We start from the raw sequence: 18,338 nt of genomic DNA, 5'->3' as shown, positions 1-18,338 counted from the left end.
GACCTTTTAAAACTTTTTTCCCAAAACTAAGACATAAGCACACACATTAGCCTATGCCAACGCAGGGTCAGGATCATCAGTATCACGATGTTCCACCTCCAGATCTTGTCCCACTGGAATGCCTTCAGGGACAGTAACACACAGGGAGCTGTCATCTTCCTAGGATGTCAGTGCCTTCTGGATACTTCCTGAAGGACCTGCCTGAGGCTGGTTTACAATTAACTTAAAAAAATAAGTAGAAGGAGTACACTCTGAAGTAGTAAGTATAGTACAATAAATACATAAACCAGTAACAGTTCATTATCATTGAGTATTGTACATAATTGTATGTGCCATACTTTTATATAACTGGCAGTGCAGTAGGTTTGTTTAACCAGCGTCTCTACAGACACGTGAGTAATGCATTGTGCTACAACATTATGATGGCAGCAGCATCACTAGGCAATAGGAATTTTTCATCTCCATTATAATCTGATGGGACCACCATCATATATGTGGGCCATTGTTGAGTAAAGCATTACGTAGTATGTAACTTTATTTCTGATTATCAAAAACCAGTAGAATGGAAAGAAAAAGCCATAAACTGGAAGAATAAATTTGCTACACATGTAGTTGATAAAGGGTGGTTATCTAGAATATATGTTCATTAATATGTTTATAACTCCTTTAAATCAACAAGACTAAGGAAAACAAGCTGTTGGTGGTGTGTGGGGATAGATGTGGCTAGGAATTTGAAGGAAGAAGAAGTATAAATGGTTCCTAAACAAATAAAACGTGTAACTTCACTGATTATTATTTAGATGATTAAATACTTTGACAAAAGATTAATTAATAAATTTATAATGAAGATTTCTATCAGGCTGGGTGTGGTGGCCCATGCCTGTAATCCCAGCACTTTGGGAGACTGAGGCGGGCAGATCACCTGAGGTCAGGAGTTCAAGACCAACCTGGCCAACATGGCAAAACCCTTTCTCTACCAAAAATACAAAAATTAGCCTGGTGTGGTGGTGGGCACCTGTAATCCCAGCTATTTGGAGGGCTGAGACAGCAGAATTGCTTGAACCCAGGAGGCAGAGGTTGTAGTGAGCCAAGGTCACACTACTGCACTCCAGCCTGGGCAACAGAGCAAGACTCTGTGTAAAAAAAATTTAATTAATTAATTAAAATAAAAAATATTTATATCATACTGCTGTCACCTGAACCCACTAATCAATGTTATTGTTAAAAATGGGAAAGAAAACCAGTTATGTATCTCGTGTGATATACTATGACTACACAGCCTTACTTATGAAATATTACTGTCAAAAAGACCAAAAATACAGAACGAAAATCTAACGAAGACTTAACGCCTTTAAATCTTTCAGTTTACAAGAAAAATGAGGACAAGAGGAACAGATTAAATGGTACCATTAAGAAATAGTCAACAAAGGCCGGGTGCGGTGGCTCATACCTGTAATCCTAGCACTTTGGGAGGCCAAGGCAGGCAGATCCCATGAGGTCAGGAGTTCAATACCAGCCTGGCTAACGTGGCAAAACCCTGTCTCTACTGAAAATACAAAAATTAGCTGGCGATGGGGTGGCTAAGGCACGAGAATCGCTTGAACCTAGGAGGTGAAGGTTGCAGTGAGCTGAGATTGCACCACTGCACTCCAGCCTGGGCGATAGAGTGAGACTCTGCCTCAAAAAAAAGAAAAAAGAAATAGTCAGTGGAATCCAGAATGTGATACATAGTACAGGACAAGTGACCCAGTGTCATCAGGAAGTTAATGCCATTAAGAAATTAGAAGTATGAAGTACTGGGGCATCTGTCCAAGCACCATTTGTTCAAATGAATATTCTTTCCCCATTGAATTGGCTTAGTACCCCTGTCAAAATTATGACCTAGAAAGTTAGGATTGATTTCTGGACTCTCATTTCTTTTCCATTGATATCTTTGTCCATCATTAAACCAGTACCAACCCAGAAGCTTTCTGGTATGTTTTGAAGTATGAGTACCCCTCCAGCTTTGTCTTTTTCAAGATGTTTTTGGCTATTCTGGCTCCTTTTTATTTCTATGTGAATTTGAGAATCAGCTTGTCAATTTCTGCAAAAAAACGACAGCTCAGATTTTTATAGAGATGATGTTGAACCTGTAGATCAGTGTAGATTATGTTGAACCTGGAGAGTATTGACCATCTTAACAATATTAAGTCTTTCATCCATAAGCATAAAGATTCCATTTATTTAAGTCTATCATTTCTTCCAACAATGCTTTGTCATTTTCAGTATATACATCTTATATTTCATTTGTTAAATTTATGCCTAGATATTTCATTCTTTTTAATGTTCTTTTAAATGGAATTGTTTTCTTAATTTCATTTTCATTGCTGTGTATGGACATACAGTTAATTTTTGTATATTGCTATTGTGCCCTGCAACATTTGAACGCTCATTTATTGTAAGTGATTTTTAGTGGATTCTTTAGGATCATTCTGTGTGCAAGAGCATGTCATTGTAAGCTAAAGACAGTTTATGTCTTCCTTTCTAATGTGGATCCTTTTAATTTTTTATATGGCCTAATATCCCTGGCTATTATGTCTAGTACAGTGTTAAATTGAAATGATAACAGTAGATATTCTGGTCTTGTTCTTGGTCCTAGTCTTAGAGGAAAAACGTTCAGCCTTTCATCATTAAGGATGATGTTACCTGTGGGGTTTTCATAGATGCCCTTTATCAGTTGAGGAAGTCCTCTTCCATTCCTAGTTTGTTGAGTGTTTTTAGCATGAAAGGATGTTAGAACTTGTCAAACTCTTTTTCTCCATCGATTGAGTTGATCATAGAGTTTTTTTTCCTGTATTCTATTAATACAGTGTATTATTAATGTGATATCCAGTAGCCTTGAGTCCATTTAGGGTTGCTATAAAGGAATGCCTTAGGTGAGGTAATTTATAAAGAAAAAGGTTTCTTTTGCTCACGATTCAGGATGGCTTGAAAGTTCAAGAACGGGTATCTGTACCAGGTTTGGGCCTCAGAGTGTTTCCACTCATGGTGGAAGGTGAAGCAGAGCCAGCTTTTGCAGAGATCTTATGGTGAGAGAGGAGGCAAGACAGACGGGGTGGTGCCATGCTCTTTTTTAACAACCAGGTCTTTCTCAGTGAACTAATAGAATGATAACTCATTCATCCCCAAGGAAGGGCATTAATTTATCCATGAGGGATCCGCCTCATGACCCGCGTAACTCCCACTAGGCACCCCACCTCCAACACTGGGAATCAAATTTCAACATGAGGTTTGGAGGGGACAGATATTCAAAGCAGGCCAATTACATTGATTCATTTTTATGTGTTAAACCACCTTTGTATTCCTGGGATAAATCTCAATGTTTACATGTTTGTTGGGTTTGGTTTTCTAATATTTTGTTGAGGATTTTTGCATCTGTATAGGAGACATTCCTCTGTAGTCAATTAGTTCCCTTCCTTCCTGGCTGGTTTTGGTATCAGGGTTTCTGTGTCCTTTTGCCATGATCCCTATTTCTCTTGCTTTCCAGCACAAGATGTACAAAGTTCATCTTATAAATTTCCTGCTCCAAATCTGGACTCAGTCATTTTTCTAAGGAGCCTGTTCAGTTTAATGGCAAACCATAATCTGGGTGGTGGTGTGGTCAATTGTTTTTGGCTTCTGGGAGGTGAATACACAGGTGTGTGTTTGCTCTTGGTTCTGGGATATTCACGTACGGTGAGCCTTTAAAAAAAAAATGCATCGGCCATGCGCAGTGGCTCACGCCTGTAATCCCAGCACTTTGGGAGGCCAAGGTGGGCGGATAACGAGGTCTGGAGATCAAGACCATCCAGGCTAACACAGTGAAACCCCATCTCTACTAAAAATACAAAAAAATTAGCCAAGCGTGGTGGCATGCACCGTAGTCCCAGCTACTCGGGAGGGTGAGGCAGGAGAATTGCTTGAACCCAGGAGGCAGAGGTTGCAGTGAGTGTTCTGTCTCAAAAAAAAAAAAAAAAAAAAAAAAAAGCACATCAAAAAAGCATAATGTTGGATGAAATAAGAAAATGCTGTTTATATGAAGTTCATAAACTGATAAAAATAATCTGATTTATTTTGGCATATATACATTAGAGGTAAAAATAAAGACATGTAAGGGAATAAGTAACACTAAGAATGCTGATTACCTTTCATGGGAGATTCAGCGGGATACAGTTGCAACTGCATTTGCAAAGCTCCTGGGTAGTAAGTATATAGATGGGTGCTTTTGCTCTTGATTCTAAAATACATGCATATGGTAGGCCCCTTTTTTTGCATGCAATATTTTACATTGCTTATTCATAAAATTTGAGGTAGTTATATGCAATATAAAATATTGTTAAATCTTTTTTTGTGGGAGGCAAGCCACCCACGTGCCGAGGCAGGAGACCAAAGGCACAAGCTGTTCCAGTATAAAAAAGAAAATAATTAGAATAATAAAAGTTATACTAGAAATAGGATATAGATATGATTATGTATGAATATTATAAATCATGAGCTTGTAGTGTTACTCTTTATTATTATAATAACCTCAGTTCTATAATTATAACCTAAGAAAATACCAGGCCATACAGAATTAGGAGCTGAAGGGACACTGTGAGCAGTGACCAGAAGACAAGAGTGTGAGCCCTCTGTCACGCCCGGATAAGGGCCGCTTGTGGGCTCCTTGGTCTAGCGGTAGCACCAGTGCCTGGGAAGGCACCCGTTACTTAGCAGACTGGGAAAGGGAGTCTCCCTTTCCCTGGAGGAGTTAGGGAACACTCTGCTCCACCACCTCTTGTGGGAGGCCTGACGTTAGCCAGACCTGCCCGCAGTCATCCGGAGGCTTAAACGTGTCTCTGTGGTGCTGTGCTGTCAGTAGTCACGCTCCTTGTCCACTTTCATGTTCCGTCTGTACACCTGGTTCCTCCTCTTAGCAGTAGCAGAATTAGTAAAAGTATTAAAGTCTTTTGATCTTTCTGTTAAGTGCGTACAGGAAATGCTGACGTATGCTGTCCTTCCTCCCCGCCTCGGCTACTTTAAAGGGAAACGCCCACTGTCCAGTGGACACGTGACTCGCTTGACCCTATCAATCATTTGAGATGACCCACACTTCTTACCTGCCCCCTTGCCTAGAATACAGTAAATAGCAGCGTGTGCAAGCATTCGGGGCCACTACCGGTCTCCGTGTCTTGGTGGTAGTGGTCCCCCGGGCCCAGCTGTCTTTTCTCTTATCTCTTGTCTTGTGTCTTTATTTCTACGATCTCTCGTCTCCGCACACAGAGAAAACCCACAGGCCTGGTAGGGCTGGACCCTACATTTTTTCCTACAATTTATAAGTATTCTTTAAAGCTATAATATTTTGCAAAGTAGATAGAAAGTTTCTTCTAACCATGACTTTTGAAATTGTATCTTCATACTAATAAAAATCAATTTTAACCATTACAATGTATGCAAAAATCGGTTGCATATATATTGTAAATGAAAACATGAAACAATAAAGAATTTATAAGAATAGAAGAATATTCTCATGACCTTGAAGTAGAGAAAATCTTATTCAGTATACGAAAAGCTCTGAGCATATAAGAAATATAAAGGAGAAAATTGATTAAACTCCATTAAAATTAGGAACTGCTCATTATTACAAGTGCTTTAAATAAATGTTGGTATTTTCACACAGTGGCATACCATACAGTTATGATAATTGCATCACACAACCTGGATGAATCTCACAGATAGTACACTGAGTTTAAAAATCTGTAAAATTATATACTACATAATTTCATTTGTATAAATTAAAAATAAGCAGTCAAAATTAATCTAGAGTGTTAAAAGGCAGAATAATTTTTTACTCCAGTTACTCTTTATCTGGAAGGGGGATATGCAGGTAGTTTCTGGGGTACTGGTAACGTTTAGTTTATTGTTTTATGTGCTGATTACATAGGTGTGTTCACTCAGAAAATTCTTAAAGCTGTATATTTATTATTTGTGTATTTTCCTATGTTTATTTTGTATTTTAATAAAAAGTTTCCCAAAATGTTTAAATGCATAGGAGTATGTATAGAATGGGCTTCCATTTGTGTAGAAAAAGGAGGAATAGGTTATTTGTACATGCTTGCTTGTGTATATGTAAAATATCTGTCCAAGTTATGTAAGAAAGTGACAATGTTGGTTGCCTGGAGTGGCAAAAGACAGGATGGGAGGAAGATTTTTTTTAGATCTGTTTAAGTTCATAAAAGATGGACACATCCTATGCTTTATGTGTTGGAGCTCCTATAAATGATTCTTATCCATTACTGACTTTGTTATAAAAAGATAGCTTGGTGTATTATTTGTACCCAATTTGAGATAAAATTTTACATGAATTAAACTGGTAAAATGGAATCAATGGTATATGTTCATGTAAAGCTTGCAGATGTGTGAATACATATCCCAATATATTACATAGCAATATATTCTCTTTGTTTGTTTAGTAGAGACAGTGTTTTGCCATGTTGGCCAGGCTAGTCTCGAACTCCTGACCTCAGGTGATCCACCCACCTCGGCCTCCCAAAGTGCTGAGATTACAGGCATGAGCCACAGCGCCCGGCCGTAACAATGTATTCTTATGGCAGCTGGGACTGTGAGGGTGCTGTTAGCTGAAGACATTTAACTTGCTCACTTCTGGAAGGATAAAAAAATTCAGGTGCCAAAAAAACTAAATGTATCTGCTTACTGTCATTGTTTAACAGCTGTTAACCAATCAACATGGAAACTTTGTTTAGGTATGAAGCACTAATTGCCAAGGGTCAGTGAAACAACTTTGATTTGTCATGCTGATTTTTGACTCCAGGTTTCTCTATTTTAGCTTCACACAAATGGGGTTTATGTAGGAGTCAATGCATGTCAAATGCCCCACCTCAACCTGCCCTACCTTTTACTTCTGAAAAGACTGGCTATTACCAAGATTATCTCTTGGCAATTAACAACCTAACATAGACTCTTGTAATTGATGCAGTTGGCTGTTTGATTACATTTGCTTCTGAGTTAAAATGAACAGGTTTATTTAAATAATTCTGTTTTGGTAGCCACCTGGAATAAGTGGAAATTACTGATAAAGTACTTACCTTGCTCTGTTAGTTTCTTTTCCTTATGTTTTAGCATTTTGTCTTTCTTCTCTGGTGGTTTTTTGTTTGTTGTTTTTCAGGTCTGTTTCTGTCAAGGATTTTTTTTTTTCCATGTCATTTTTAAAGCATTCTGTCTCCTTTCTATCTGGTATATATATATGTGTGTGTGTATGTGTGTGTGTGTACACACACACATACACACACATAACTATATAGGTATATAGGGATATATTTCCTTCCTGCCTTCCTTAGAAAAGAAACCCTACCTACCTGGATTTAGAGCAAGAAATTGTCTGATTGAATGCTAGCAGTTTCTTTAAAAAGAAATTCTTCTTAATGATGTAAATAGGAAAATTTTAGTTTAGAGGACTAAAAATTATTCATCTTTGTATAAAGGAAATCTGTATAAAGGAAATCTATGTATAAAGGAATTTGTCAGGTTTATGTCTTTTATTTCCTAAAATCATTCTGTATTTTTTTATATTTATATTTTTATTGTATTATTTCCATGGAAATTTCTGGGTTATTTCCAAAGAACTTCCTTAAAAGGTATTGTCTGTGGCAGCGTGCAACTTCTTAAACTGATGACTCGTATGCCCTTGCATATATTAAGTTCTTTCTGACCTAAACTGAAAAGAATTATACTGTAGGGATGTTATTATCTGCTGTATTGATTCTTGATATATACATACACATATCTGATCCAGAAAGAGTACAGAATTTTTAATGTGTTCCTGTGTCTCTTCAATTTTCTGGACCCAGGAGTTGCCTGTTACCCAGGTCCTCTGACTTTAATTGATCAAGATATTCTATTTTTCTCTTTCCCATATTTATGGTAGGTGGAGGAATTACTGATGGCCATGGAGAAAGTAAAGCAGGAACTAGAATCCATGAAAGCAAAGCTGTCCTCCACCCAGCAGTCTCTGGCAGAAAAGGAAACTCACTTGACTAATCTTCGGGCGGAGAGAAGGAAACACTTAGAGGAAGTTCTGGAGATGAAGTAAGTGTTTGTAGTCTTATTCTTCAAGCATATGCTTAGTGGAAATACCTTTTCTCCCTGCATTCATCTTCTGGCTCTGTTTATTACCCCAATACACTTACTTAATTTTAATGCTAACTTGTGTTTCTCACTCTCTAGAATAAATTTGGTCAAAGGTGGAACAAATCCTGATCATATAGAAATATTTTTGGTTCCTCTTTAATGAATTTTTAAATCCTCTGGCTTATACATATCTGTGTGTAATTACCTCTCTGAAATTCCTAAAATCTTCTGGAAAGTTCAGGCAAAATGGCGAGCTTACTGGGGAAGAGGGCTGTTGGTTCTGAAGTGGTATGAAGACTAGGCAATTTTTAAACACATTTTTTATTGTAAACATTTCCAAAGGTACACACAAGTAGAGAGAATGAACCCCCATATACCTGTCTCCAAGATTCAATACTTAGCATTTTGACACACTGGAAGCCAAGTTTTAGAAAATTGTCATTTTTAGCAGAACTTTGCTATAAACATTTTCCTGCTTCCCCCACATTTTGTAGGTTGCTGAGACTATAAGCTGTTGTGAAGCATGTATACGTCTGCTAATACATAGTAGATGTTGCTTTTTCTTCTCAGTGACCTTCTGTTTAAAACAAACGTCTCTTTTGAAAATCCAGTTGTACCCTCTCATTTACCATTCCTAACCCTTCCCCTTACCTAAAGGCCCTACTGCTATTTTACTGAAACCAAGTCTATCCTGGGATCCCTCAGTTACCTTCGTTATGTCAGCAGTTATCTTTATTTTTGTTATCTTCTTTTCTGTCTCAGAGGATAGGTTTTTTTCTCCTTCATAAGGACAGAGTCTTATTTCTGTCACAGATTTTAAGTCCCTGCCTCAGCAGCCTTTCGCTGTCAGTTCTCTCTCACATAATCCTTGCTCACTTCTTCTCTGCATAAATGCACAGTCTGTCTTTGGCCTAAAATAAAATTTTTTCACTCCAACTAGTGCTTTAAACTGACATCAGTTTACTTTTCTGCTACTTTGAACTATCAATAAACTTTGAAGTTTTAAACCTGAAGAATAGAGCTGTACAGAATCTTGCCATGATACCTTAGCATGAATTCTCATGGGACATGATGATTGCGATATTGTGACTGCAACCCAAGAATATTGAGATGTCCTCTGTGCTTTCACATTCTTGGGCTATAGTGCAAGGCTACGAGATTCTATCCTTTTATAAAAGGATTACAAGTGATATGTCTTGGAAGTAATGCGTAAGTGAAGCCGGAGGTGGATTGGCATGGGGGAGAATTAAGAGAGGTTAGAGTTCCGAGTAGCATCATGAGAAAAAAGCTTGCAAATTTAAGTGGAGAATCTAAGTCCTCCCTGTGGCTGTTGGCAATGACACTAGATTCTTCACTCTGTAGTCACTGGAGGACCCACCATATTTTAAAGGTTTAAATTATTCAATTATTGATCATCGAACAAGTAAAAAGACTTAGTCTACCTAGAGAACTTGAGAGGCAGAAATATGAGGGGCATGAAATGTGCAGGGAGACTGAAACATGCATATGTGTGACTCGGGAGCTAGAATAAGACAGAGTCTTCCCGGAGGAAAAGGTGGTTGGCCCATTTGTATAGAAAATTCTTCAGCAAAGCACTGGAATAGCTTTGTTTTCTGGAATAATCCTGACCTCATCAAGCCAAGAGAAATGAATTAATAGCTATTTTCCATTCCTAGTGTATATTAATGTAATTTTTGAGCATCTGTTACAGATAAATGGTGACCGTAAGTTTGGGGAGACGTAAAACGGTTCACTTGGTAGCCTGCCAGTGGTGCATTAGAAACATTTGCGTTGGTTAGCCAGCCCTGAAGAGAAGGAACGTTTTTACTGGCAGATCCGACAATGGTTCTTCTCTTCCTTATGCTGTGGTTTTGTTAACCATTACTTTTTTATTCCGCTTTTATGTTAGCCTTTTTCCCTTAAGAAAGAAGGGATAAAAGGGAGCAGGGGAGAAATAATAAAATAACAACTGTAATAACTGTAATAAATTTTAAGTATCAGTTGAGGTCATAAGGTTCACTGTTAAGAATTGTAGATGAGCTAGTTCATTCGACACTGCCCTGCATTCAAACTCCTCCTGCAGTCCCACCCTACATTAGCATTCAGAATAAATTTTATAAGATCCATTTTTTATTTTTAATAAAATTTTTATTAAGCTGTAAATTTGACTGCCCTGACAACTGGTTTGTTCAGGGAAGGGGTGGCAGAGCTCTTTGGTTTCATTGAGAGTTTAGAGCTATTCAATATGTAGCCTCCTATATGCAGGCAGTTAGTTGTAAGTCATTTAAAGAATGAAACCAACGAGGAGACGTTAAACAAATCACTATGCTCATTGGGAGCTTAAAAAATAAATAAATATGATTTAAAAGATGATGTCAACACAGGTGAAAAATGAAAAATATTAGAATCTCTTGAACTGACTAGACAGACATGTTTAGAAGACTGGTCTTCTCTGGAAACAAGTAAAGCTGGCGGCGAAATCCAAGTATCTCTGTGTTAAATTATATACTCATGAGATGCTTTCTGGCCAAAAAAAGGTCTCCCAGAAACAGAGAATAAATTTTCATATGTACCTAAGAAGAGTCCAGTACTAAATTCTGACATTTAAAAAATTATTGACTGTTAGGAGAGAAAAGTAGAGTACAATTGTGATTAAGAGAGCTGTTAACAAGCCGGGCACGGTAGTTCACACCTGTAATCCCAACACTTTGGGAGGCCGAGGCAGGTGGATCACCTGAGGTCAGGAATTCTAGACCAGCCTGGCCAACATGGCGAAACCCCGTCTCTACTGAAAATATAAAATAATTTGCTGGACGCGGAGGCTCACGCCTGTAATCCCAGCACTTTGGGAGGCTGAGGCCGGTGGATCACAAGGTCAGGAGTTCGAGACCATCCTGGCCAACATGGTGAACCCTGTCTCTATTAAAAGTACAAAAATTAGCTGGGTGTGGTGGTGCACACTGTAATCCCAGATACTCTGGAGGCTGAGGCAGGAGAATCACTTGAACCTGGGAGGCGGAGGTTGCAGTGAGCCAAGATTGTGCCATTGCACTCCAGCCTGGGTGACAGAGCAAGACTCCATCTCAAAAAAAAAAAAAATTAGCCAGGCATGGCTGGGCACGGTGGCTCATGCCTATAATCCCAGCACTTTGGGAGGCCGAGGCGGGCAGATCACGAGGTCAGAAGATCGAGACCATCCTGGCTAACACAGTGAACCCCGTCTCTACTAAAAATACAAAACATTAGCCGGGCGTGGTGGCGGGCACCTGTAGTCCCAGCTACTCGGGAGGCTGAGGCAGGAGAATGGCGTGAACCCAGGAGGTGGAGCTTGCAGTGAGCCGAGATCGCGCCACTGCACTCCAGCGTGGGTGACAGAGCAAGACTCTATCTCAAAAAAAAACAGAAAACAACAACAACAACAAAAATTAGCCAGGCGTGGTGGTCTATGCCTGTAAACCCAGCTACTCAGGAGGCTGAGGCAGGAGAATCACTTGAACCCAGGAGGCGGAGGTTGCACTGAGCCGAGATCATGCCATTGCACTCCAGCCTGGGCAAAAAGAGTGAAACTCTGTCTCAAAAAAAAAAAAAAAAAAAAAAAAAAATTGTGGGGTTGTTCACATTCAAAAAAAATCTCATTAGGGATTTATGACATAGTGTTCCAAATTAACCACAAAATTGTAAATAGTTATCCAAATTATATCCTAGTAACAATTTAGGGGGGAAAATAAAAATGAAAATGCATTCTGAGTTACATAAGAGCATGTTTACTCTTCACAAAGCCATATTTATTTATCCTTCCACCAAAAGCCATTTTTTTTTAAAGTCTGTAGACATATGATAAAGGACTTTTAGTGGACTTGGAAGCATTTTTCACAATGGGCTAGAATACTGAGGTTGAATGTTATGTAGGAAACCCACATAAATTAATATAAAATTATTTTACACTTGAAAAAGAAAACAATATGTTGTATAGTGTAGCTATAAACAAATAGCATTGGTGGGTCTGGGACTAGTTAAAATTATAAAGCAAAGTTTCTGTCTACAATCAACTATCCCTTGGGACTCCTCCTCAGTTTTGCTTAACTTTCTCATTCTGCCCCCTTTTACTCTGCCCTGATATTGAGTGCTTTTATACGGCCTACCCTATAGAAATTCTTTACTTTTTTGTGACCTGAATTGGAATAAATTACAAATAACCCTAAATGTTCTTTGCCTTTCTCCTTCTTTAAATTTTAAACTTATTCCACATTTTAGCTTTTTAAGATCAGACATAACTTCCAAATAGAAGAAACTATGTTTAAAAAAAAAAAAATCCATGCTTTCTAATCATTTTTTTATGTAAAAAGCCTCAAGTGGCTGGAATAAGGTCTAAATAACAAATAAAGAACTAAACTTTTCAGGTAAAGGCCCCGAAAGTCCCTCTTGTTTTCAGCTTTCAAAATTCTTTCTCTATCTCTATCAATATATGGTTCACATGTAAAAATGTGCTTACCTGTGTAGAGATGAAATTGAGACTGTCTGTCATCTACTCCTCACAAGAGGAAGGAAGTGAGATTATTGTCCTACTTTCTCCTTATCTTTTCTTTTTTTCTCTGTTGGAGGTACAGGATCAACCCTGATCCCTTTTGTTAAATATAAATGAATCATTTAAAAGGTTAATTATTGCAGGTAGGTAACCTGATGCCTTAACCTAATTGCAATACCCATTTGAAGAAAATCTGATATATAATTTACCAGTATGTCAGGTTTTTTTGGTTTTGTTTGGATTTTTGATGTTTTTGTTTTTTGTTTTTTAATTTTCCTTTCAGGACCATCTTTTTCATTGTCCTCCAGAGTGTACCCTATAGGTAGCTACTCACTCTCCAAATAGGTGAAACTCCCCTCAAGCTGTGGATGTCAAAGATAGTAATCTATCCATTTAATCATAAGCTTTTCTTACAGAAGTTACTGAACAAAAGAGGATTAAAAGATGCTCTGTGTAGCAAAGGATTTGCTTACATTTTCAGCCAGTTTGCTTACCTGTGAAGCAGGCATAATAATACTTAGACCCACCTCATGAAGTTGTTGTAAGGATCAAATGAGATTAAAAAAAACATGTTGAAGTTGGTAAAGCTGAATGCTTGCAAAGCATGATATTTACAGCTGAAAATCCAGTTTGTACTTTTGTGTTGGTACCTGGAGAAATCACTTAACTTTTCAGGTTTGCGGTCTTCTCACTCAGATTCGAAAGGGTTCCCTAAATCTCTAAGGTCCCCCATCGGTTTAAAAATCGTGTACTTTGGTCAGATGACCTCCTGAGGTCCCTGATTGTGTAGTTGTAAATGTCCTGTGTAAATCAGGGAAGTAATTCACATACAAACAGTATACTGAGGAGAAGCTGGAGGCCAGATAGCATGACTCCTGGCTGAGGACTAGGCTCCGTGTTCACTGAATGAGACTGCTCAAGGCTTACCAGAGATTAGATGCTGCAGAATGAGAGTGGAATTGTAGTATTAGAGATAGAGCAGTGGGGAATCTGGAGTTCCAACCCAGTCAGCATGGAGAAATCCTTGCTGACTTCAGTTATCTTCTAGCTGAGATAACAAAAAAGATAGGTTTTAGGAACAAGGACCATGCTCTAATGTAAGGCCTACCCTAGACCCAGGCTAAGACTAGTGAAACAAGGCCTCAGTTAAGTGTTACAGGGTAGACCAAATTTGGACGATGAGTCTCACTGAGATAGAGAAGCCTGGGAAATATCCTGAGCTGTCAGCAGATCAGCATATGAAAGGTTAAATCCAGACCTGGCACAGAATCGGGAATATACGATCTATGGAGCAGAAAAGGAGCGTGCCGTAGAAATCACCTCTGAGGAGTCCTTTTGGTTTAACAGAAGAAACTAAATTCACCCTAAAAATATACATCAGAGGATTAAGGAAAATGTCATGTTGGTGATGGCATAGATAGGAAATCTCAACAGAGAAAGGAAGACTGTTTTAAAATGGAAATTTGACATAGTGAGAACTTGTCTCTACAAAAATTTGTTTAAATATCAGCCAGGTGTGGTGGTGCACACCTGTAGTCCCAACTACTTGGGAGGGTGAGGTGAGAGGATCGCGTGAGCCTGCGAGATTGAGGCTGCAGTGAGCTTTGAATGTGCCACCATACTCCAGCCTGGGCAACAAAACGAGACCCTATCTCAAAAAAGTAATAATCATAAAATGAAAATGGAAATTTGATAATTGAAATAGAAATGAAAAGTTTATTGGATAGTCTTTTTTTTTTTTTTTTGAGATGGAGTTTTGCGCTTGTTGCCCAGACTGGAGTGCAGTGGCACCATCTCGACTCACCGCAACCTCCGCCTCCTGGGTTCAAGCAGTTCCCCTGCCTCAGCCTCCCAAGTAGCTGGGACTACAGGCATGCGCCACCACAGCCAGCTAATTTTGTATTTTTACTAGAGGCAAGGTTTTTCCATGTTTGTCAGGCTGGTCTCAAACTCCCGACCTCAGGTTGGCCTCCCAGAGTGCTGGGATTACAGGCGTGAGCCACCACGCCTGGCCTATTGGATAGTCTTAATGGCAAATTAGAGCTGTCAAAAGAAAGAGTCAGTGAACTTTAAAATAGATCAATTGAAATTATTCAATCTATATAACAGGGAGTGACAGGATTTTTACTGAATGAACAGAACCTCAATGACATGTAGGACGATTTCAAATGGGTTAACATACATGTGGAACACTAGAAGGATAAAAGAGTGAGAATGAAGCAGATGATAGTTTTTAAAAATGACCAACATATTTCTCTAATTTAATTTGAAACCATGAATCTCTGATTCACAAATCCCAGAAACTAAGTGAAACCAAGCAGGATAAATACACAAAATAAAAAATCACAACTAGAAATATCATAATCCAGTTGCTGGAAACAAAATATGCAGAGAAAAATAAAAGCAGCCTAAGAAAAAAGGCACAGTGCATAAAGGGAAACTATGATAGCTGAGTCCTTATCAGAAGCAGTGAGGACCTGAAGACAATGGAACTTCTTTCAGGGTACTAAAAAAAAAAAAAAAAAAAAAAAGTAGGATTAAATAAAGACAATTTCATATAAACAAATATGAAAAGAATTCATCTCTAGAAAGCACTCTACAAGAAATGCTAATGGGTGTTCTTCAAGCTGAAGGGAAATGAATCCAGATGGGAGCATGAATCTACAGGAAGGAATGAAGAACACCAGACATGGGCCAGGCACTGTGGCTCATGCCTGTAATCTCAACACTTTGAGAGACCAAGGTGGGAGGATCACTTGAGTCCAGGAGTTTGAGACCAGCCTAGACAACATGACGAAACCCTGTTTCTACAAAAAAAAAAAAAATTAGCTGAGGATGGTGGCTCATACCTCTTGTTCCAATTACTTGGGAGGCTGAGACTAAGGATTCCTGAGCCCAGGACATGGAGGCTGTAGTGAGCCAAGATCACACCACTGCACTCCAGCCTGGGTGATAGAGTGAGACTCTGTCCCCCCACCAAAAAAAAAGAAAACACAGACATGGTAAATCAGTTGATACATATAGAAAATGTATTTTTTCTTCTCAGAATTCCCTTAAAAGACAACTAACCATTTAAAGCAAAAATAACATGATGAGTTGGCATTTATAATATGTGTAAAAGTGAAAGATAGGACAACAGTATCCCAAAATATTAGGAGGTAGAATTGTAAGGTTATTACGTTCGTGAAGTGGAAAATATGAAGTGTTGGCTGGGCATGGTGACTCATGCCTGTGATCCCAGTGCTTTGGGAAGCTGAGACTGGAGGATCACTTGAGCACAGGATTTTGAGTTTACACTGAGTTCTGTTTGTGCCACTGCACACTAGCATGGTTGACAGAGTAAAACCCTGTCTCTAACAAAAAAAAAAAGAGAGAAAGAAAGAAAGATAGATTATGAAGTGTTAGATGTGAAGTAGTACAATTTCTAATCTAAATAGACTTTGATAAGGTGCATGTTGTTAGCTGTAGAGCAACTACCAAAATAATAACAACAAAAATTTTAAAAACCCTGAAGAGCGGCCAGGTACCATGGCTCATGCCTGTAATCCCAGCACTTTGGGAGCCCAAGGCAGGCAGATCACTTGAGGTCAGGAGTTTGAGACCAGCTTGGCCAACATGGTGAAACCCCCGTCTCTACTAAAAATACAAAAACTAGCCAGGTGTGGTGGCGGGTGCCTGTTATCCCAGCTACTCGGGATTCTGAGGCAGGAGAATTGCTTGAACCTGGGAGACAGAGGTTGCAGTGAGCCAAGATGGCACCACTGCACTCCAGCCTGGACGAAAGAACGAGACTCTGCCACAAAAAAAAAAAAAAAAAAAAAACCAAAGAAAAAACACCTGAAGAGCTAATAGAGGAAATAAAGTGCAATGCTAAAAATTGTTTCATATATCCAACCAATAAAGGCAGAAAAGGAACAACAAATAAACAAAGAACAGAAACAACAAATGAATGACATAAATTCAACCATATCAATATTTATGGCAAAATGAAATATAGTAAACACACGAAATAAAGGACAGAGATATTAGAATGGATGTATTAGAAAAAAAAAAAAGCAAGGCTCAACTGTATGCTGTACATAAAAGACCTGTACTGTCATAAACACTGGCTGGAATTAACGGAAAAAGGTAGTTCTTGGAAATAGTAATCCTAAGAAACCTGGCATAGCTATATTAATATCAGACAAGGGAGACTTCCATACAAAGAGTATTCCCAGAGATAAAAAAGAGCATATCATAAAGATAAGGGGGACAACACATCCAAATGACATAATGATCCTAATAAATATATATCTAATAGAGCTTCAAAATTCATGAAGGACAGACTGACAGAACTGAAGGTAAAACAAATCTATGGTCACCAGTCATTACTGGGGATTTTGACCTCTATTCCTTAGAAACTGATAGAATTAGTAAACAAACAAAAGCAATCAGAAATATAGAAGATCTAAAGACTATTAACTTATTTAACATTGATAGAATACTACATCTAACAACTGAAGAAAATATATGTTTTTTAAGTGCATATGGAAGTTTCACAGATACAGAACATATGCTGGGCCTTAAAAGTAAGTCTCAGAAGACTGAGATATGTTGAAGTTGTTCTCTAACCATAGTAGAATTCAGTTAGAAGTTAATAAGATACTTAGAAAATGTTTGGAAATTAGATAACATAATTCTAAATACCATGGCTTAGAGAAGAGGAATATTAGGAATCATTTTGAACTGAATGAAAATTCAAATGTGAAATTTTGTGTTTCACAGTTGAAAAGGTGGTTAGAATGAAATTTTTACCCTTATATACCTATATTAGAAAAGAAGAAAAGTTGAAATTCGTTGATCTTAGTTTCTACACTAAGGTACCAGAAAAAGAAGCAGAGTAAACCACAGTAAGTAGGATAACAGAAATAGTAAAGATAACAGAAATCAAACACATAGAAGACAGAGAATCAACAGAGAAAATTCACAAAATTCATAACTGTGGTTCTTTAAAGAATTAAAAAAATTGATAGGTCCCTACCAAATGGATCAAGGGAAAAAGGAAAGCACATGAATTGCCAATACCTGGAATGAGAGAGGGGTTATCACTTCAGTTTCTAAAGACATGTAAAAAGATAAGAGAATATTTTGAGCAACCTTATACCAATAAATTTAATAAATAGACAAATTCTTTGAAAAATACAATTTATTAAAACTGGCTCAAGAAGGAATAGAAAATTGCACAGGCCTTTATCTATTAAAGAAATTGAATTTGTAATATGGAACCAAAAAAGAGCCCAAATAGCCAAGGCAATCCTAAGCAAAAAAAGAACAAAGCTGGAGGTATTATGCTACCCAACTTCAAACTATACTACAGGACTACAGTAACCAAAACAGCATGGTAGTGGTCGTAAAGCAGACACACAGAGCAAAGGAACAGAATAGAGAACCCAGAAATAAGGCTGCACACCTACAACTATCTGCTCTTCCACCAACCTGACAAAAACAAGCAGTGGGGGAAAGGATTCCTTATTCAATAAATGGTCCTGGGATAACTGCCTAGCCATATGCAGAAGATTAAAACTGGACTCTTTCCTTACACCATAAACAAAAATCAACTCAAAATGGATTAAAGACTTAAATGTAAAACCCAAAACTATAAAAACCCTGGAAAACAACCTAGGCAGTACCA

At 38.1% G+C, this 18,338-nt stretch overlaps 1 protein-coding gene across 10 annotated transcripts in view; it reads left to right on the top strand.

Moving 5' to 3' along the window:
• Positions 1-18,338, top strand: part of ERC1 (ELKS/RAB6-interacting/CAST family member 1) — a 490,329-nt gene that overhangs the window by 273,856 nt on the left and 198,135 nt on the right. For all 10 annotated transcript variants that reach the window (XM_055281162.2, XM_055281160.2, XM_055281164.2 and 7 more), the window contains one exon: positions 7,940-8,100. In XM_055281162.2, the coding sequence (XP_055137137.2) occupies positions 7,940-8,100 (161 nt within the window). The remainder of the gene's footprint in view (positions 1-7,939; positions 8,101-18,338) is intronic.

Source organism: Symphalangus syndactylus, chromosome 5 (genome assembly GCF_028878055.3).
Source record: "Symphalangus syndactylus isolate Jambi chromosome 5, NHGRI_mSymSyn1-v2.1_pri, whole genome shotgun sequence".
Classification (NCBI taxonomy): Eukaryota; Metazoa; Chordata; class Mammalia; order Primates; family Hylobatidae; genus Symphalangus; species Symphalangus syndactylus.
Note: the sequence above shows the minus strand (reverse complement) of the source record. Positions and strands in the feature narration are given on the sequence as shown.